The sequence below is a fragment of the Tripterygium wilfordii genome, chromosome 11 (genome assembly GCF_013401445.1).
Source record: "Tripterygium wilfordii isolate XIE 37 chromosome 11, ASM1340144v1, whole genome shotgun sequence".
In the NCBI taxonomy this organism is placed as follows: domain Eukaryota; kingdom Viridiplantae; phylum Streptophyta; class Magnoliopsida; order Celastrales; family Celastraceae; genus Tripterygium; species Tripterygium wilfordii.
The window spans coordinates 1421750-1440226 of NC_052242.1; the positions used below are offsets into that span (position 1 = coordinate 1421750).

Sequence of the window (18477 nt, forward strand, 5' to 3'; positions counted from 1 at the left end):
CAACGGTTATATCTGTACATGACAACGGTCAATTCTGACAGATTGTCACTATTGACCGTTGTACCGTTGCCTTTATATACTGTCTTTGTATTATGCTATAGTGATTGTGAATTGCTATTGAATACATGATTTCATTCTGTTTCTTCTCACCTCATTCTTCATCCTTCTCATCTCCTTCTAACCTCCTGCTTTTATGAAACACGTAAGATCTTGATTTATTTTCAGAGAACATGCACAATTTGAAGCTTGGTTTTGGTGAATAATTTTAAGGTCATTTTGTTTGCCAATCCAAACAAAGTTTGATACAAACAAAACAAACAATTATGCACAAAAGTAAGCTATTATTGTTGCCGTTTTATGCCAAGGTTGGATGTATATGATTCCAAGGCATATACCAATTTGACAAAACCTAACACTAGGGTACAAATTACTCATTAGCTTTCTTTCTGGTTTAATGATTGTTGCACTTGTACTATCTTACGGTTGTGATAACATTTTTATGAGCTTTGGTGGCCATGTCCATCAACATTTTCAAAAGGAAAAAACATAAATAAGATAATCGTGAGAGCACCGCATTAATTTGGATTATCCGTTATGGGCTTAAAGCCTGCACGCTTTCTTAATTGAGATTGAATCTTTATTTATAAATCATAGTGGTGACCTACACTTAACCAATGTGGAATACAATATGGAATATAAATCTTAAGATTATGGCAATGAATAATTAGGAAAAAAGTAAATGCAACAAATAGCCAAATCAAAGTTTAAATAGGGTGTGACATTGATTGGTCTGACGTCCGACACTTTGTGGCCCTATTTGGATTAATGATAAGGGTCTCAACAATATGTTTATATTTATAATTTGTAAACTATTTTTTAGTAATTCGTTTATCACATCTTACATAAAAATAGATAGGAATAAATAGAAATTGTAATTTTTTTGTGTGTTTTTACTGAAATTATTTTGTTGATTTAAGAGAATGGTAAGGCATTGGATGTCAAAGCAACTTTTTTTTTTTCCCTTTTTATTCCTCAAATCCACTTGTATGTAAAGCATACAATATTGTTCTAAAGTTTAAAGAGGAAAGTTATGTACGACAATATTGTATTTTCAATATTAAATAAGGATATGGAAAATAAAAATAAATTGATTTCACTTTATATTATAAATAATTATTACCCGGATATAAATTATGAGCTTCGGGTCGGTTTTATCCGCTAATTGATCCATTACCAATCCATTTTTTTAAACTGATAATTAAAGTCAACCGATTTACATAATTTCATCAAACCATGTAGAGATGAGTAGGTTGGTGGTTGTCAAAATATTATAAAGTCCGTTGGTCGATAATAACTTTATCATCCGACTATTAAAAATTTAGTTGGTCGGGTAATTACCTCAAATGAGGCTTTGGAAAAGATAAATCCATCAAAAAAACTACATAAAAATTATTGATTAATAAATGAACAAAAATTACTTTCAAAGAATGAAAAAAATGAATCAAGATACTCTAACATACTATATGCCCTGGACCTCTCGCCTAGAACGCAAAACCGCCTCTCGCGCAGAGCTCCTCCAGTGTAAAAGCAGCTCTCTTTTTGCTTTCATTAGACCCTAGAAGTCTTGTATTTACTATTTACTCTTCCATTGAGTCTCTCTTTCACAATAAACAAACGCACACAATTCACACAAACACAACGCCACCTCTCTCTCTCTCTCTTGCACACACACACAATCCTCTCTAGGGTTTTGCTTCTCTTCTCTTTCTGTATCCCTCGAAATCAATCCTCGGATGTGTATGCATCTATCGCAACTCGCTCTCTTCTCTCTCTGGTACGGCCTTTGTTTATCTTATTTGCCTGTATCTATTGGTGCATCTATAGGTTTAAGTGGTGTATCACCTGATCCCTGTGTTATTTCTGTAATCGGGAACTTTGTGTTCTTTGTTTTACGTTTCGGAATTGGTTTTGTTTTCGGTGTGATTTCTGATTTGGCTTTGTTTTTTAATGGGGCATAGTGTGTGTTTAGGGATTTATTTATTTTTTTAATTTCATTTGTTTTGTAGTTCAAGGTAGAGAAGTTGAGGCAAGATGGCAACGATAAGATCGAGCTTGCCATCAAGGCTGCGCCAACTTTTCTCCGGCGAGAGCTCCATCATGCCCTCCATAAAGCTAGACGCCGAACCGGTGAGTTTTAGAATTGTTTTTGTTTTATGTTTTGACTTCTGTATTTGGTATTTTAATGTAATTGTAACGGGGGTGCTGATTTGGGGGAAAGTTTTGTTTTGCTGTTGTTTTACCGGACTGTTTTTTGTGGTAATATTGCTGAATCATGAGTCTTCTTATGCTAGCTGGTAGGAGCAGTATTGTACTTACATATGCAATGCTGTTTTGTTTAGTTCTGTCATGTTAGTCACAGCACTTGGGTTTACTCCCAGAGTCCCAGGTTTCTGTGTTGAATTTTGTTCTAAACCAATGCATCTGTCCTATTGTATGCAATCTCATGTAATTACTTTTCATGTCATAATGTTGACTCTAAGTAGATGCATAAAATTTCTCCTTAAGCATGGCGGCTTTTCCTATGTATTATTCTGTCAAGTTGCTGGCTCCACAAATCCTTTACAGCCAAGTTGTTTAATTAGATTTTTTATGACCTGTCTGCCGAGAAATTAGCATATCCATGCATATGATTAGAAGTCACATCTTAAATAGAGAACTGCAATAGAATTGAGTTGGATTTCATTCTTTGTGACACGAACTCCATTCTGAGGATGTACTTCTAGTCTACTTCTGATCACAACAAAAGGAACTCCTACTGACATAATATGTGGAGAGTGTTTTTTGCAATTGAACTTGTGACTTTTAGTTGCACCACTGCAACCCTATCATTGAGTCACATGTTCGCACTTTAAAAAGGTAAAAAAAACTCTCGTGCACAAGGCTCCTACAGTGGGCGAGGTTGGGGACAGACAATATGTAAGTGGACCTTACCCCACATAATATGTGGAGTGACTATTTTCTGGAATTGAACTAGTGACCTCTAGGTTGTTCCCTTGCAACTCTACCCTAAACTTCGCATAATATGTTGCGTGATTGTTTACATGAGTTGAACCTGTGACCTCTAGGTTTCAACTCCGTGGTGCGTCAATATATATATATATATTTTTTTTTATATTCACAAAGAGGAAGACATTATGCAATTACAAAGTGTGTTACACGTAGCTGAATTTTGCTAGCTGCTGGCACATCTGTATTTGAGTAGATTAGGTGCTGAAATACTTAAATGAATAATAACCAATGATATGATTGATTTTCATTTATGTTTCCATTGAGAAGTTAGAAATCCCTTCGGATTTTGTTGTTGTTATGAAATGGGATATGGTAGAACATGAGGGCATGACAAGTTGCAAACAAGAAATAAATATTTCAACATGTATTTGTTAATAAATTTATGTTTTTGGTAATCGCATATTGTATTGGTTTCTGTCCTAAGGTAGATAAAGCACATTAGAAACACATAAAGTGCTAATAGTGTCTTTCTTTTGGAGAAAAAAGAATTTATTTAAAGGTACACCATTACAATGCCAAGAGATGATACATGTGTGGTATCTTCTAAAAACTGTGGACTTTTTAAAAAAAAATTAAAGCGTGAGAGCAGAGCAAAGAGATATCTTTAAGCTTTTAAAGAGAAATAAATTATAATGAGAATGCACCAGCACTTGCATATTTTATTGACATGTCCAAAAGATGAGTTGAACAAGCTGCCTCATTTCCTTCTGAGCCTTTTCCCAGTTCAGATTGACCTAAAATTTTTTGGCTTCTGCAAAGTCAAGTATATTCTTCAAGACATAGCACTGTATTTCGAACCCATTATATCTCCAATTTCCATTTGTGTGGCCTCAAATTCCTTTTGTATTTCCATGCATTTGGCTGTAACTTATCTTGCTGAATTTATCTGCAAGCATCATATACATGTCTGTATATTATTTCTTATAGAGTCTGAGAAGGGTGAGGTGCGCTGTTTTAAGGAATGCATTCCCGATAATTAACTTTATTGTTGCATGCATACTCATCATGGAAGACTGGTTTTTTTGGGTGTCCAAGACCTTAAACAACTTTATTGGTGAATCTTTCATTCAAGAATGGTTTGACAAAGCTTTAGACCTTGCAAAGATGAATAAAAATACAAGTTTGTTGTGCTTATTACAACAGAGAGAAATTCTATTTTGTAATTAATGAATTATAGATTAGGCATCTTAGGTAAATATATTATTTACTGTACTATCCTTGTAATTTAAGATGCAATCAAAATATTCTTATGGTTAAGGTGGGACTGCCTATTTGTGTATAAAGATAATTTCAGAAGAAAACAGACTCTTGGCTAGCTTATCTAATCAATTATTATTCTAGTCTTCCCACCCCCAATCTCTTGAGAGTGCTCGTCACATGTGTGATTGTTTTAGCTGTAGCTCTTACACTTAATTATGACTTTCAGCCGCCTAAAGTCAAAGCATTCATTGATAAGGTGATCCAGAGTCCATTGCAAGATATTGCAATACCACTTTCTGGCTTCCGCTGGGAGTTCAGCAAGGTAAAAGCATTATCTGCCTGTGTCAAGTATTTATCATTTAATTTCTTCACTTTTTATTGATTGTTTTTTGATGCAACTTTGTTGCTGAGGGTTTTCAGGGGAATTTTAATCACTGGAGGCCATTGTTTCTGCATTTTGATACATACTTCAAGACATACTTGGCTAGTAGGAATGACCTTCTCTTGTCAAATAATATTTTAGAGGACGATATTGCATTTCCAAAACATGCAGTTATACAGGTTTTACGAGTAATGCAAACCATTCTGGAGAATTGCCAGAATAAGGATTCATTTGATGGTCTAGAGGTATGTGTATGATATTGATGGGCTCCCAGATCACATGTACTATTTGCTGATGTTTAATGTTGACTTTCTATTTGATTCTTTTTATCTTGCTGGTTCATACTTTTTCTTATTCAGCTTACATATTTTTATTCTTGTCTTTTTCATCAGCATTTTAAGCTTCTACTTGCTTCCACGGATCCAGAGATAGTCATAGCTGGATTGGAGACATTGTCTACACTTGTGAAAATAAATCCCTCAAAGCTGCATGTTGGTGGAAAGCTTATCAGATTAGGCTCCATAAACAGCTATCTCCTTTCTCTCGCGCAAGGATGGGGAAGCAAGGAAGAGGGCTTAGGTTTACATTCTTGTGTTGTGGCCAATGAGAGAACCCAGGATGAAGGGCTGTGTTTGTTCCCAGCTGATGTCGACAATGATTGTGATAAATCTCAATGCCGGATTGGTTCCACTGTTTATTTTGAACTGCATGGTCCCAAACCCGAAACTATAGATGCAAATGCAAATTCTTCTGGTTTGAGAGTAATACACATGTCGGATCTGCATTTGAGGAAGGAGGATGATCTGGTCCTGATGAAGCAATGCATTGATCAGTACAATGTACCTGCTGACCTTCGTTTCTCATTACTGGCTAGAGTCCGATATGCACATGCTTTTCGATCTCCTAGAATATGCAGGCTGTACAGCAGGATTTGCCTTCTTGCATTCATTGTGCTTGTGCAGTCTAGTGATGCTCAGGAAGAATTGACATCCTTTTTCGCTAATGAACCAGAGTACACAAATGAGTTGATTAGAATTGTGCGATCAGAAGAAATGATTCCTGGTACCATTAGAACTCTTGCGATGCTTGCCCTAGGAGCTCAATTAGCTGCATATTCATCGTCCCACGATCGTGCACGGATTTTAAGTGGATCTAGTATCAGCTTTGCTGCTGGGAACCGCATGATACTGTTGAATGTGCTCCAGGGGGCTGTTTTATCACTGAAGAACTCCAGTGATCCATCCACCCTTGCCTTTGTTGAAGCTCTTCTGCAGTTTTATTTGCTCCATATTGTTTCTTCCTCTGCTTCAGGAAGTAATGTGAGGGGTTCGGGAATGGTTCCAACCTTTTTACCTCTTTTGGAGGATTCAGATCCTAATCATATTCATCTTGTGTATTTGGCTGTTAAAGCTCTGCAGAAGCTTATGGATTACAGTAGTTCTGCTGTATCATTGCTTAGAGAATTGGGGGGAGTAGAGCTTTTGGCTCAGAGACTTCAGATAGAAGTGAATAAAACTATTGGTTTCGGTGGGGAAGGGGAGAATTTGATGATAATAGGTGAATGCTCAAAATATGTTGACGACCAAGGGTCCTCCCAAAAAAGACTCATCAAGGTTCTTTTAAAGGCACTTGGATCGGCTACTTTTGCCGCTGCCAATGCTACAAGATTCCAGAACTCCCATGAAAGTTCACTACCTGTGACTTTGTCATTGATATATCAGAATGCAGAAAAATTTGGTGGCGACATTTATTACTCTGCTGTGACTGTTATGAGTGAAATTATCCACAAGGATCCTACATGTTTTCATGCTTTGAATGAAATGGGCCTTCCTGGTGCCTTTCTTTCTTCAGTAGTAGTAGGGGTACTGCCTTCTTCAAAGGCTCTTACTTGCATTCCGAATGGTATTGGAGCCATTTGTCTTAACGCGAAGGGCTTAGAAGCTGTGAAAGAAACCTCGGCATTACAGTTTCTTGTTGACATCTTCACTAGCAATAAATATGTTGTGGCCATGAATGAAGCTATTGTTCCTTTGGCTAATGCAGTAGAAGAGCTTTTGCGTCATGTATCGTCTCTGAGAGGCACTGGAGTTGATATAATCATTGAAATAATTAATAAGATTTCTTCCTTTGGGGAGGCCGACTCTCATGGATTATTGGGAAAGATAAATGCGAGTAATGCAATGGAAATGGATATTGAAAACAAAGGAACTGAAGATCGTGCAGATTTGGTTGGTGGAGTTGATGTGGGCACAGAAGGAATCAGTGATGAGCAGTTTATTCAATTATGCATCTTCCATTTGATGCTTTTGCTTCACAGAACATTGGAAAATTCTGAAACATGTCGGTTGTTTGTTGAGAAATCTGGAATTGAGGCGTTACTGAAGCTTCTTTTACGACCTAGCATTGTCCAATCATCTGAAGGAATGTCGATCGCATTACATAGTACCATAGTATTCAAGGGTTTTACCCAACATCATTCTGCACCTCTAGCTCGTGCTTTCTGTGTCTATCTTAGGGATCATTTGAAGAAGGCTTTGACAGGATTTGGTGTTGTTTCGGGGTCCGTCTTACTGGATCCAAGGGGAACACTAGATGAAGGAATATTTTCATCCCTTTTCCTTATTGAGTTTCTTCTATTTTTTGCTGCCTCTAAAGACAATCGATGGGTGGCTGCATTGCTGACAGAATTTGGAAATGGTAGCAAAGATGTTCTGGAGGATATTGGACGTATCCATCGTGAAGTTCTTTGGCAGATTGCACTTCTTGAAGATGCTAAACTTGAGATGGAGGATGAGGGTGGTGCTAGTTCTGCTGAGTCCCAAGTTTCTGAACAGGATGGAAATGACTCCGAGGAGCAAAGATTCAATTCATTGAGGCAGTTCCTTGATCCATTGTTGAGGAGGAGAACATCTGGGTGGAGTATTGAGTCCCAGTTTTTTGATCTTATAAACCTCTACCGTGATCTTGGACGTGCTACTGGCTTTCAACATAGACATGATAGTTTTCCGACTCTGAGGGGTGCTGTTAGTCACCAATCCCGTCATTCTGGTTCTTTGGATACTGCTGGGTCTGCCAGTGGAAAGGAGTATGACAAGCAGAGATCGTATTATACTTCTTGCTGTGACATGGTTCGATCACTTTCATTTCATATCACCCATTTGTTTCAAGAGCTAGGGAAGGCGATGTTGCTTCCTTCTCGTCGACGGGATGATATAGTTAATGTGTCTCCTTCATCTAAAGTTGTGTCTTCTACTATTGCTTCCATTGCACTGGATCACATTAATTTCGGTGGGCATGTTCATCCTTCACTATCAGAGGTGTCTATATCAGCGAAGTGTCGATACTTTGGCAAAGTGATTGACTTCATTGATGGAATTTTACTGGAAGGGCCAGATTCCTGTAATCCTATATTGTTAAATTGCTTATATGGCCAGGGAGTCATCCATTTAGTTTTGACGACATTCGAAGCTACCAGTCAATTGCTCTTTACAGTCAACAGGGCTCCCTCATCTCCCATGGAGACTGATGATGGGACTATAAAGCACGATGATAAAGAAGATGCAAATCATTCATGGATTTATGGCCCATTGGCAAGCTATGGTAAACTTATGGACCACTTGGTTACGTCGTCAATTATTTTATCTCCATTTACAAAGCATTTGCTTACACAACCTCTTGCGAATGGCGGCATTCCATTTCCACGGGATTCTGAAACTTTTGTGAAGGTGCTTCAGTCTATTGTGTTGAAGGCTGTGCTTCCCGTTTGGACTCATTCACAATTTGTTGATTGCAGTAATGAATTCATCACTACAGTCATTTCTATAATTAGACACATCTACTCTGGGGTTGAAGTGAAAAATGTCAGTAGCAACACCAATTCTCGTATTGGTGGTCCTCCTCCCAATGAAACAACTATTTCAACAATTGTTGAAATGGGCTTTTCTAGGTCTAGGGCTGAAGAAGCTCTGAGGCAAGTTGGATCAAATAGTGTTGAGTTGGCAATGGAGTGGTTGTTTTCCCATCCGGAGGAAGCCCAGGAAGATGATGAACTTGCTCGTGCGCTTGCCATGTCCCTTGGAAACTCCGAATCAAACCCAAAGGAAGATGCTGGAAATGAAAGTAGTCAGCAACTTGAAGCAGAGATGGTCCAGCCCCCTCCTGTTGAGGAGATATTGTCAACCTGTACAAAACTTCTCAAAGTGAAGGAACCTCTAGCTTTTGCTGTTCGGGATATGCTTGTGTTGATATGTTCGCAGAATGATGGACAATACAGGGGTAGTGTCATATCCTTTATTCTTGACCAAGTGAAGGGTTCTTGTTTGACTTCTGACAGCCAGAACAGTGCCGTGCTATTTTCTCTCTTTCATGTGGTTGCTTTAATTCTCAATGAAGATGTGGCAGCACGGGAACTTGCGTCAGAGAATGGTCTGGTGAAAGTTGTGTCAGATTTGCTTTCACAATGGGATTCTGGTTTAGACAACAGGGAGAAGAGCGAAGTTCCAAAATGGGTGACAACAGCTTTTCTTTCTATTGATCGTTTACTGCAGGTTGATCAAATATTGAATTCTCAAATTCTAGAGCAGTTGAAGAGGGATGATGGTGGTAAACTACAAACCTCTCTTACTATAGAAGAGGATAAGCAAAACAAGTTGCAGTCTGCATTTGGTTTATCGCCAAAACTTATTGATATAGATGAACAGAAGAGACTTATTGAGGTTGCATGTAATTGTATCAGGAACCAGCTTCCTCCTGACACAATGCATGCAGTACTGCAGCTATGCTCTACTCTAACTAGAACGCATTCTATTGCTGTTTGCTTTCTTGATGCTGGGGGTGTAAGTTCATTGCTCTCTTTGCCAACAAGCAGCCTTTTCCCGGGGTATGATAATATTGCTGCTACTATTATTCGTCATGTCCTTGAAGATTCCCAAACACTCCAGCAAGCTATGGAATCTGAGATCAAGCACAGCCTTGTGGCTATTGCCAACAGACATTCAGATGGGAGAGTCACTCCACGCAATTTTCTGTTGAATTTGAATTCTGTCATCTCGCGAGATCCTGTGATATTTATGCAGGCTGCTAGATCTACTTGCCAAGTGGAGATGGTTGGTGAAAGGCCTTATATTGTCTTGCTGAAAGACCGTGAAAAGGAGAAGTGCAAGGAGAAAGCATTTGAGAACGATAAATCTCAGACGACTGATGGAAAAATTACTTTGGGCATGAATTCAGTAGCTCCTGGTTATGGACATGGAAAACATCATGATTCCAAGAGTGTCAAAGTTCATCGAAAATCTCCCCAGAGTTTCGTGCATGTGATTGAACTTCTTTTGAATTCAGTCCTTACCTTTTTTCCTCCTCTAAAAGATGATATTAACACAAGTGGGCTCTTGGATCCATCATCATCAACTGACATGGAAATTGATGTTGCTACAATTAAGGGGAAAGGGAAAGCTGTTGCCTCAGTGGCTGAAGAGAATGAAGCCAGTAGTCGTGACATTTCTGCTTCTCTTGCAAAGATTGTGTTTATTTTGAAGCTTTTGACGGAGACTATACCAATGTATGGTTCATCTATACATGTTCTACTTCGAAGAGATACTGAAGTTAGTAGTGGCAGAGGTCCTAGTGGTTTATGCACCAGTGGAATATTCTCTCATGTTCTTCATAATTTCATTCCAACCTCTCTAAATTCCAAGAAGGGAAGGAAAATAGATGGCGACTGGAGGCATAAACTAGCTACTAGGGCTAGCCAGTTTCTGGTGGCATCTTGTGTTCGCTCTGCAGAGGCCAGGAAGAGGGTTTTTACTGAGATCAGTTTTATTTTCAATGAATTTGTTGATGCGGGTGATGGTTTTAGGCCGCCAGGTAATGAGATGCAGACATATGTTGATCTACTCAATGGTATACTGGCTGCTCGTAACCCTAGTGGCTCATACATCTCAGCTGAAGGTTCTACTACTTTTATAGATGTTGGTCTGGTTGGTTCATTGACTCGGACTCTCCAAGTTTTGGATTTGGATCATGCAGATTCACCAAAAGTTGTGACTGGGATTATCAAAACTCTTGAGTTAGTAACTAAGGAACAAGTTCATTCTGCTGAATCTTCAGGAGGAAAGGGAGAGAATTTGACGAGACCTTCTGGTCAAAATAATCAGTCTGGAAGTACTGGGAATATTGGTGAGACCTCACATTCCATGGATATGACATCTGAGCCCAATCATGAATTTGTGGCTGCTGAGAATGTTGAGCCTTTTAATACCATCCAGAACTATGGCGGGTCAGTGGCTGTCACTGATGACATGGAACATGACCAGGATCTTGATAGAGGTTTTGTCCCTGGCATTGAGGATGACTATATGCAAGAAACTCCGGATGACACAAGGGGCATCGAAAATGGCATTAATACTGTTGGCATACAATTTGAAATCCAGTCCCACGGACAAGGAAATCTTGATGAAGATGAAGATGAGGAGATGTCTGGAGATGAAGGGGATGAAGTAGATGATGATGATGAAGACGAGGATGATGAGGAACATAATGATCTGGAAGAAGATGAAGTCCATCACCTGCCACATGCTGACACAGATCAAGATGATCATGAGATTGATGATGATGATTTTGATGAGGAAGTGCTGGAGGAAGATGATGAAGATGATGTGGATGGAGTTATACTGAGGCTGGAGGAAGGCATCAATGGTATAAATGTTCTTGACCATATCGAGGTTTTTGGCAGAGATAATAGCTTTCCAAGTGACTCTCTCCATGTGATGCCAGTTGAACTTTTTGGTTCTAGACGTAATGGGCGAACTACATCTATATACAATCTTTTGGGTAGAAGCGGGGATAATGCAGCCCCCTCCCGTCATCCTCTTTTAGTTGGACCTTCTTCGTCACCACAGTCAGTCTCTCAGAGACGAACAGGTAAGCTCCTTTTATTAACTAGATTTATGCTTTATGCATATTGATGATGTACTCTCTCATCAGGTAGCATATTGTAATGTGACATTTGACATGATTTTCCAGATAGGAGTTTGGAGAACTCATCACGGTGGGATACTATTTTCCGATCGCTGAGGAATGGGCGTCAAGGACACCGTTTGAACTTGTGGGTAGATGAAAATCCACAAAATGGTGGATCAAATGCCACTACAGTTCCACAAGGGCTTGAAGAATTGCTTGTCTCACAGTTAAGGCGGCCATCTACAGAGAAACCTTCAGATCAGAATCTGTCAACTGTGGAACCTAATAATAATGGCGAGGCTGGTCAGATACAGCAACCTGATGCAGGTGCAGGGCCTGGTACCCATGCAGAAAATGGTGTGAACAATGACAGCAGCAATGCAACTCCTCCCTCTTCTGTAGCAGTTGGTAGCTCTGGTATTGCTGAGATCAGACCTGCAGCCCATACTCAACAAGGAACTGATTCATCATGCTTGCATACCCAGTCTGTGGAAATGCAGTTTGATCAGAATGACGCAACTGTACGGGATGTTGAAGCTGTTAGCCAAGAAAGTGGCGGAAGTGGGGCAACTTTAGGGGAGAGCCTTCGAAGCCTAGATGTTGAAATAGGAAGTGCTGATGGCCATGATGATGGCACAGAAAGGCAATCTTCCGCTGATAGAATACCTGTGAGTGATCAACAGACAGCTCGCATTAGAAGAGCCAATGTGGCTTTTGGGAATTCAACACCAGCAATTGGCAGAGATGCATCCCTTCACAGTGTAACTGAAGTTTCAGAAAATTCTAGCCGAGAAGCAGATCAGGATAGCCCAGCTGTGGAACAGCAAAATAATGGTGATGCAGGTTCTGGATCAATTGATCCTGCATTTTTGGAAGCTCTTCCTGAGGAACTGCGTGCTGAAGTTCTTTCAGCTCAGCAGTCACAATCAGCGCAACCTTCAAATCCTGAACCACAAAGCGGAGGAGATATAGATCCAGAATTTCTTGCTGCTCTTCCTCCAGACATCCGAGCAGAAGTTCTAGCACAACAGCAGGCACAAAGGCTTCATCAGTCCCAGGAACTTGAAGGACAACCGGTTGAAATGGACACGGTTTCTATAATTGCAACATTTCCTTCTGATTTACGTGAGGAGGTATGCTAGTGATCGAATTGTGCTTTATTGAATTCAAGTATTAGTATTAATTTTTTTTTTCATGAACAGGTTCTCTTAACTTCATCTGAGGCTATTCTATCCAATCTGACACCTGCCCTTGTGGCGGAGGCAAACATGTTGCGCGAGAGATTTGCACATCGATATCATAACCGTACCCTTTTTGGTATGTACCCAGGCCGTCGCAGGAGTGATGCTGCCCGCCGTAGTGACAGTATTGCATCTAATGTGGACAGAACTGGGGGGAGTGTTGCCTCACGCAGGTCAATTGGTGCCAAGTTTATTGAAGCTGATGGGTCTCCTTTAGTGGATACAGAAGCTCTCCACGCAATGATTCGGGTGATTCGCATAGTTCAGGTCCGTACCTGATAAAGTAGATTTTGGTTTTCTTTGATGCAGTCACAATCTTACTTATGCTTCACTGGGTGTAATTTTGCAGCCACTATATAAGGGTCAACTGCAGAGGCTTCTATTGAATCTGTGCGCTCATGGGGAAACCAGAACTGCTCTGGTGAAGATACTGATGGACATGTTGATGCTTGATACAAGGAGGCCTATCAGTTATGCTCCTGCAGCCGAGCTGTCATATCGGCTCTACGGTTGCCAGAATAATGTGATGTATTCTCGTCCACAGTCCTTTGATGGTAAAAGTCCTCGTCTTATTTACCTCTTTTATGGACTGACAAACATGTTTGGTTCTTCTCTAGGAAGGTGGTTGTCGACTGACAATCATGCCTTGTTTTTTGATTTTTCGCTAGAAAGGCTATGATATTCTGTTTTTGTTAATTATTTCTAACATTCATGGAACTTGGAATTTTGTCAATCATAACATTCTTGGAACTTGAAATTTTGTTTATTATTTCTTGAAATTGATTTTGAACCTCTGAAAATTGGTGTTTCACCTTTAGTTGATCCTTCAGTGAATGAAAATGCTTTCATCTGAATCTTTGGTGTCAAGTGCAGATAATGCATTCAAACACAAAGGAATCATAGCATAAAGCTTTATAGGGTTACTCGTAAATGTTTTTTGATAATATTTTCCCCCTAATATTTTTACTTTTGTTTCATAGGAGTTCCTCCCTTGGTATCTAGACGTATCCTTGAGACGCTCACTTACTTGGCACGAAATCACCCCAATGTGGCAAAAATTTTGCTGCAATTTAGACTGCCTGTGCCTGCCTTAAAGGAGCAAGTGAGTTCTGAGCAGACACGTGGTAAAGAGGTGATGGTTGTCGAGGAACATGAAACAGATAGAAAGCAGCACCAGGAAGGGCATGTATCAATTTCATTGCTTTTGAGCCTCTTGAACCAACCCCTATACTTTAGGAGTATAGCCCATCTTGAACAGGTAATTCTTTTGGCAACAGCATATTTGGTTTCTGTCATTGTTATTTGGTTGTTCAGGAGGTTGCAATGTTCTTACACTCATCTTGTGTCCTTCATGTAGCTTCTTCATTTATTGGAGGTCATAATTGATAATGCCGAATGCAAGTCAAGTTTGTCCAATAACCGTGGTTCATCTTCTACTGAACAACCACAATCTTCTTCTCAAACATCCTCTTCAGATGATCAGATAAATGAAGGAACTGCTGGTGCCTCTGCTGGGGTTGGTACTTTCACTGAGGTTGCTGATTCCTCTAAACCCACGACTTCAAGTGCAAATAACGAATGTGATACTCGAAATGTACTTCTTAACCTGCCGCAAGCGGAGCTTCGTCTTCTTTGCTCATTACTGGCACGAGAAGGGTATGATTCAACTTTGACCCTTCTGTCTCTGTTTTTTATGCGATGTTATTTATTCCATTAGTTGTGCAATTTTTTAATTTATGTTTTTTCTGTGATATTTGTGAGTTAGAAATACTGGATATTTCATAGTAAACATTTTTGCAACTGCTTTGTTTTCTGTGATCAGAAGTAGTTATGTTGGATGCATCTTATGTGTTTATAACTTTTGTTCTCTGATGCATTGATGTGTCAGTTTGTTGATATATTCAACAGTATCTTTTTTAAATCTCCATGCCTCCTTCCCACAGTCCGCGAATGCGATGCTTCTTGTTCTTGTTGAATTTTTTTCAACTCTATATGAAATGGTGAAACCTATCTTGGATTAATAGCACATATCAGTTTTTCAACAGATAATAAATAGATACATTGTTGTGCTGCTCGTTATTCGTTAACAAGACAGCTTGTGTGAAGATTTGGTATATTGACTCTTTTTATATCAGTAAGGAAGTGTATTTGTCCTACCTAACATATGTTCATGATGTGAAGTCTCTTTCCTTGCATTTCTTTTGGTTAGAACTTAGAAGTTAACCTTTTGGGATGAATGACAAAGTAACTAATCTTAACACCTTTTCTTGTAATGCCTCTAAAAATTTATGATCATGGCTTTTCTATGCTGTTGTTCATTAGCAACTTCGACATTGCATCAAATTTTTTATATGTGGGAACCTGGTATAACCATGTACTTTTATTATTTTCATAACTGTTTTATCAATGACTGATATATTGCTTGTTAGCCATCAGCTTACTACAAAGGATTAAAATTATCATACCTTTTGCTTTCATTGATTTGGTCAAATTTAGAGCTGGAGTTTATACAATATATGATAACCTTGATCTGACGTGTTATTTTTCTGCACAGACTGTCTGATAATGCATATGCTCTCATTGCGGAGGTTATGAAGAAATTGGTAGCAATTGCTCCCATTCATTGCCATGTGTTCATCACGGAGCTGGCAAATGCTGTGCAAAATTTGACTGGATCTGCTATGGATGAGTTATGCATGTTTGGCGAAGCAGTGAAAGCACTCCTCAGTACAACCTCTTCTGATGGAGCTGCAATTTTAAGGGTTCTGCAGGCATTAAGTTCTCTTGTTGCGTCACTTATTGAAAAAGAGAGAGATCGGCAGGTTCTTCCTGAGAAGGAGCATACTGCGGCTCTTTCTCAGGTATGGGATATCAATGCAGCCTTAGAGCCTTTGTGGCTGGAACTAAGCACCTGCATAAGTAAAATAGAGAGCTATTCAGATTCTGCACCTGATTCCTCAACTCCATCAAGGGCTTCATCATCTAAACCATCTGGAATAATGCCTCCCCTTCCTGCGGGTGCCCAAAACATCTTGCCCTATATTGAATCATTCTTCGTGATGTGTGAAAGGTTGCTTCCTTCCCATCCTGGTTCCTCCAATAACTTCAGTGTAACCGTAGTTTCTGAAGTTGAAGATGCCAGCACATCTGATAACCAACCCAAAACCTCTGGCCCAGCTTTGAAGGTCGATGAAAAACAGGTTGCTTTTATGAAGTTCTCGGAGAAGCATAGGAAGCTGCTTAATGCTTTCATCCGACAAAATCCAGGTTTGCTTGAGAAATCTTTCTCACTGATGCTCAAGGTTCCCCGGTTTGTTGACTTTGACAACAAGCGTTCTCACTTTAGATCAAAAATAAAGCATCATCATGATCATCACCACAGTCCATTAAGAATTTCTGTAAGGAGAGCTTACATTCTTGAAGATTCATATAACCAACTGCGAATGCGATCAACCCAAGATTTGAAAGGCAGGTTGACTGTTCACTTCCAAGGGGAAGAAGGCATTGATGCAGGTGGACTTACAAGGGAATGGTATCAGTTATTGTCAAGGGTTATCTTTGACAAGGGAGCACTACTTTTTACAACTGTGGGCAATGAGTCTACATTTCAGCCTAACCCCAACTCTGTATATCAAACAGAACATCTTTCGTACTTCAAGTTTGTGGGCAGAGTTGTGAGTGTATATTTTGGTTGATTTGAGTTTTTTGAGTCTCTTTATGTGCTTTATTATTAATCGTAAGCATATTCTCCAGGTTGGGAAAGCACTTTTTGATGGGCAACTCTTGGATGTCCACTTCACCCGGTCTTTCTACAAGCATATTCTGGGGGTTAAAGTGACTTATCACGATATTGAAGCTATTGATCCTGATTATTTTAAAAATTTGAAGTGGATGCTTGAGGTATACTTCATACCAAAATTTCGGAGTTCACTTCCACCGAAAACCTTCAATTTTTCCCTGGTCACCTTTCTTATATATCATGTTTTTTAATCATGCAGAATGACATAAGTGATGTTCCGGACCTTACATTCAGTATTGATGCTGATGAGGAGAAGTTGATACTATATGAAAGGACTGAAGTAATGATTTAGCCAATTCATTCAATAATGATTTATCTTTTAAAAGTTATATTTGTATTAAATCTGTGACCATATTGCAGGTAACTGACTATGAACTCATACCTGGTGGTCGTAACATTAAAGTTACTGAGGAAAACAAGCACCGATATGTTGATTTAGTTGCTGAGCATCGCTTGACAACTGCCATTCGTCCTCAAATTAATGCCTTTTTGGAGGGATTTAACGAATTAATTCCCAGGGAATTAATATCTATTTTCAATGACAAGGAATTTGAATTATTGATTAGCGGCTTGCCAGATATTGACTGTAATTTTCCTTATGCCAGCATTTATTACAACACTTGTGTTCATACTACAATTTATTTTTTTTGATATCAGAAGGATGCTTCTAATATATCGTCCATCATTGACTTTTTCCAGTGGACGACATGAGGGCAAATACCGAGTATTCTGGATACAGTGCTGCATCCCCTGTTATACAGTGGTTCTGGGAGGAGGTTCAAGGGTTTAGCAAGGAGGATAAAGCTCGACTTCTCCAGTTTGTTACTGGCACCTCAAAGGTAGTTACTTGTTGCAGCTGTGGTATCTATTTTCTGCGTCTTCAACCAATTTGAATGTATTTGGTGACCAGTTGCTTGGCCCTTCACTAATCAAATTACTGAGAATTGTAGTGAGCCTTGTACATGGGCATTGTTTACTTATAGTGAATTGGTGGTCAACCACATGGTCCACATCTGTTTTCTGTTATCCTCTATTAGAGTAAATTACTGTTTCTGATCCTTGATGCTTTTTGTGGCTTTAGTTTGTTGGAAGCTTTTTTATTAGTTGGAATCCGGAAATCATATATTTAGAGGGTCTAAGTGCTGGTCTTTCTGTTTTTCCAGGTTCCATTAGAAGGCTTCAGTGCACTTCAAGGAATTTCGGGTTCACAGAAGTTCCAGATACACAAGGCATATGTCAGCCATGATCACTTGCCTTCTGCACATACTTGGTAATTTCAAATTGTAGACTTACTCGACTTTATATGAGTTCACACTTGCACGTTTTATTATGTTTGATTGATTTGTTTGTTTTTTCCGTCTAAAATTCACTGTCTCCTCCCATTTGAAATAGTTCATTTTGGTATATGGAAAACTTGCTTATTTTGGTTAATTAATTCATGCAGCTTCAATCAGTTGGATTTACCTGAGTATCCCTCCAAGGAATTTCTAGAGGAGAAACTTTTGGTTGCAATTCATGAAGCCAATGAAGGATTTGGATTTGGTTGAGTATTGGGATTGGGGATTATAGTAGGCATGTAGATATGATTGTATTATTGTGAGAAGTTATAATTAATTAATGGGCAAAAAAGCTCTGGTAGAAGGTTTTGATCTGGGAAGTTGAGTTGATTCATGTTAATATGCTGTACAGTCAGTCGTATAATATGGCTAATGGAAAAAGTTTCTGGCAGTTTTTAAGTTTGCCAATTTTTTCCAGTTTCTCTCTTAGCTTTATTTTAATGTCGTATTGTATTTAATCCATATTTATCCATGGATGAAACTAAACGTCCC

General features: G+C 39.1%; 1 protein-coding gene across 1 annotated transcript; it reads left to right on the forward strand.

Moving 5' to 3' along the window:
* Positions 1 to 1583: 1583 nt before the first annotated feature.
* LOC120009953 (E3 ubiquitin-protein ligase UPL2-like) lies at positions 1584 to 18402 on the forward strand. The gene is made up of 17 exons (XM_038860690.1): positions 1584 to 1834; positions 2067 to 2187; positions 4496 to 4591; positions 4690 to 4896; positions 5044 to 11569; positions 11672 to 12741; positions 12811 to 13116; positions 13199 to 13403; positions 13830 to 14107; positions 14207 to 14505; positions 15404 to 16523; positions 16603 to 16749; positions 16848 to 16928; positions 17009 to 17234; positions 17348 to 17487; positions 17812 to 17918; positions 18093 to 18402. The coding sequence occupies exons 2-17, from the start codon at positions 2092 to 2094 to the stop codon at positions 18193 to 18195; spliced, it is 11007 nt and encodes a 3668-aa protein (XP_038716618.1). The 5' UTR covers positions 1584 to 1834; positions 2067 to 2091; the 3' UTR covers positions 18196 to 18402.
* The last annotated feature ends 75 nt before the right edge of the window (positions 18403 to 18477 follow it).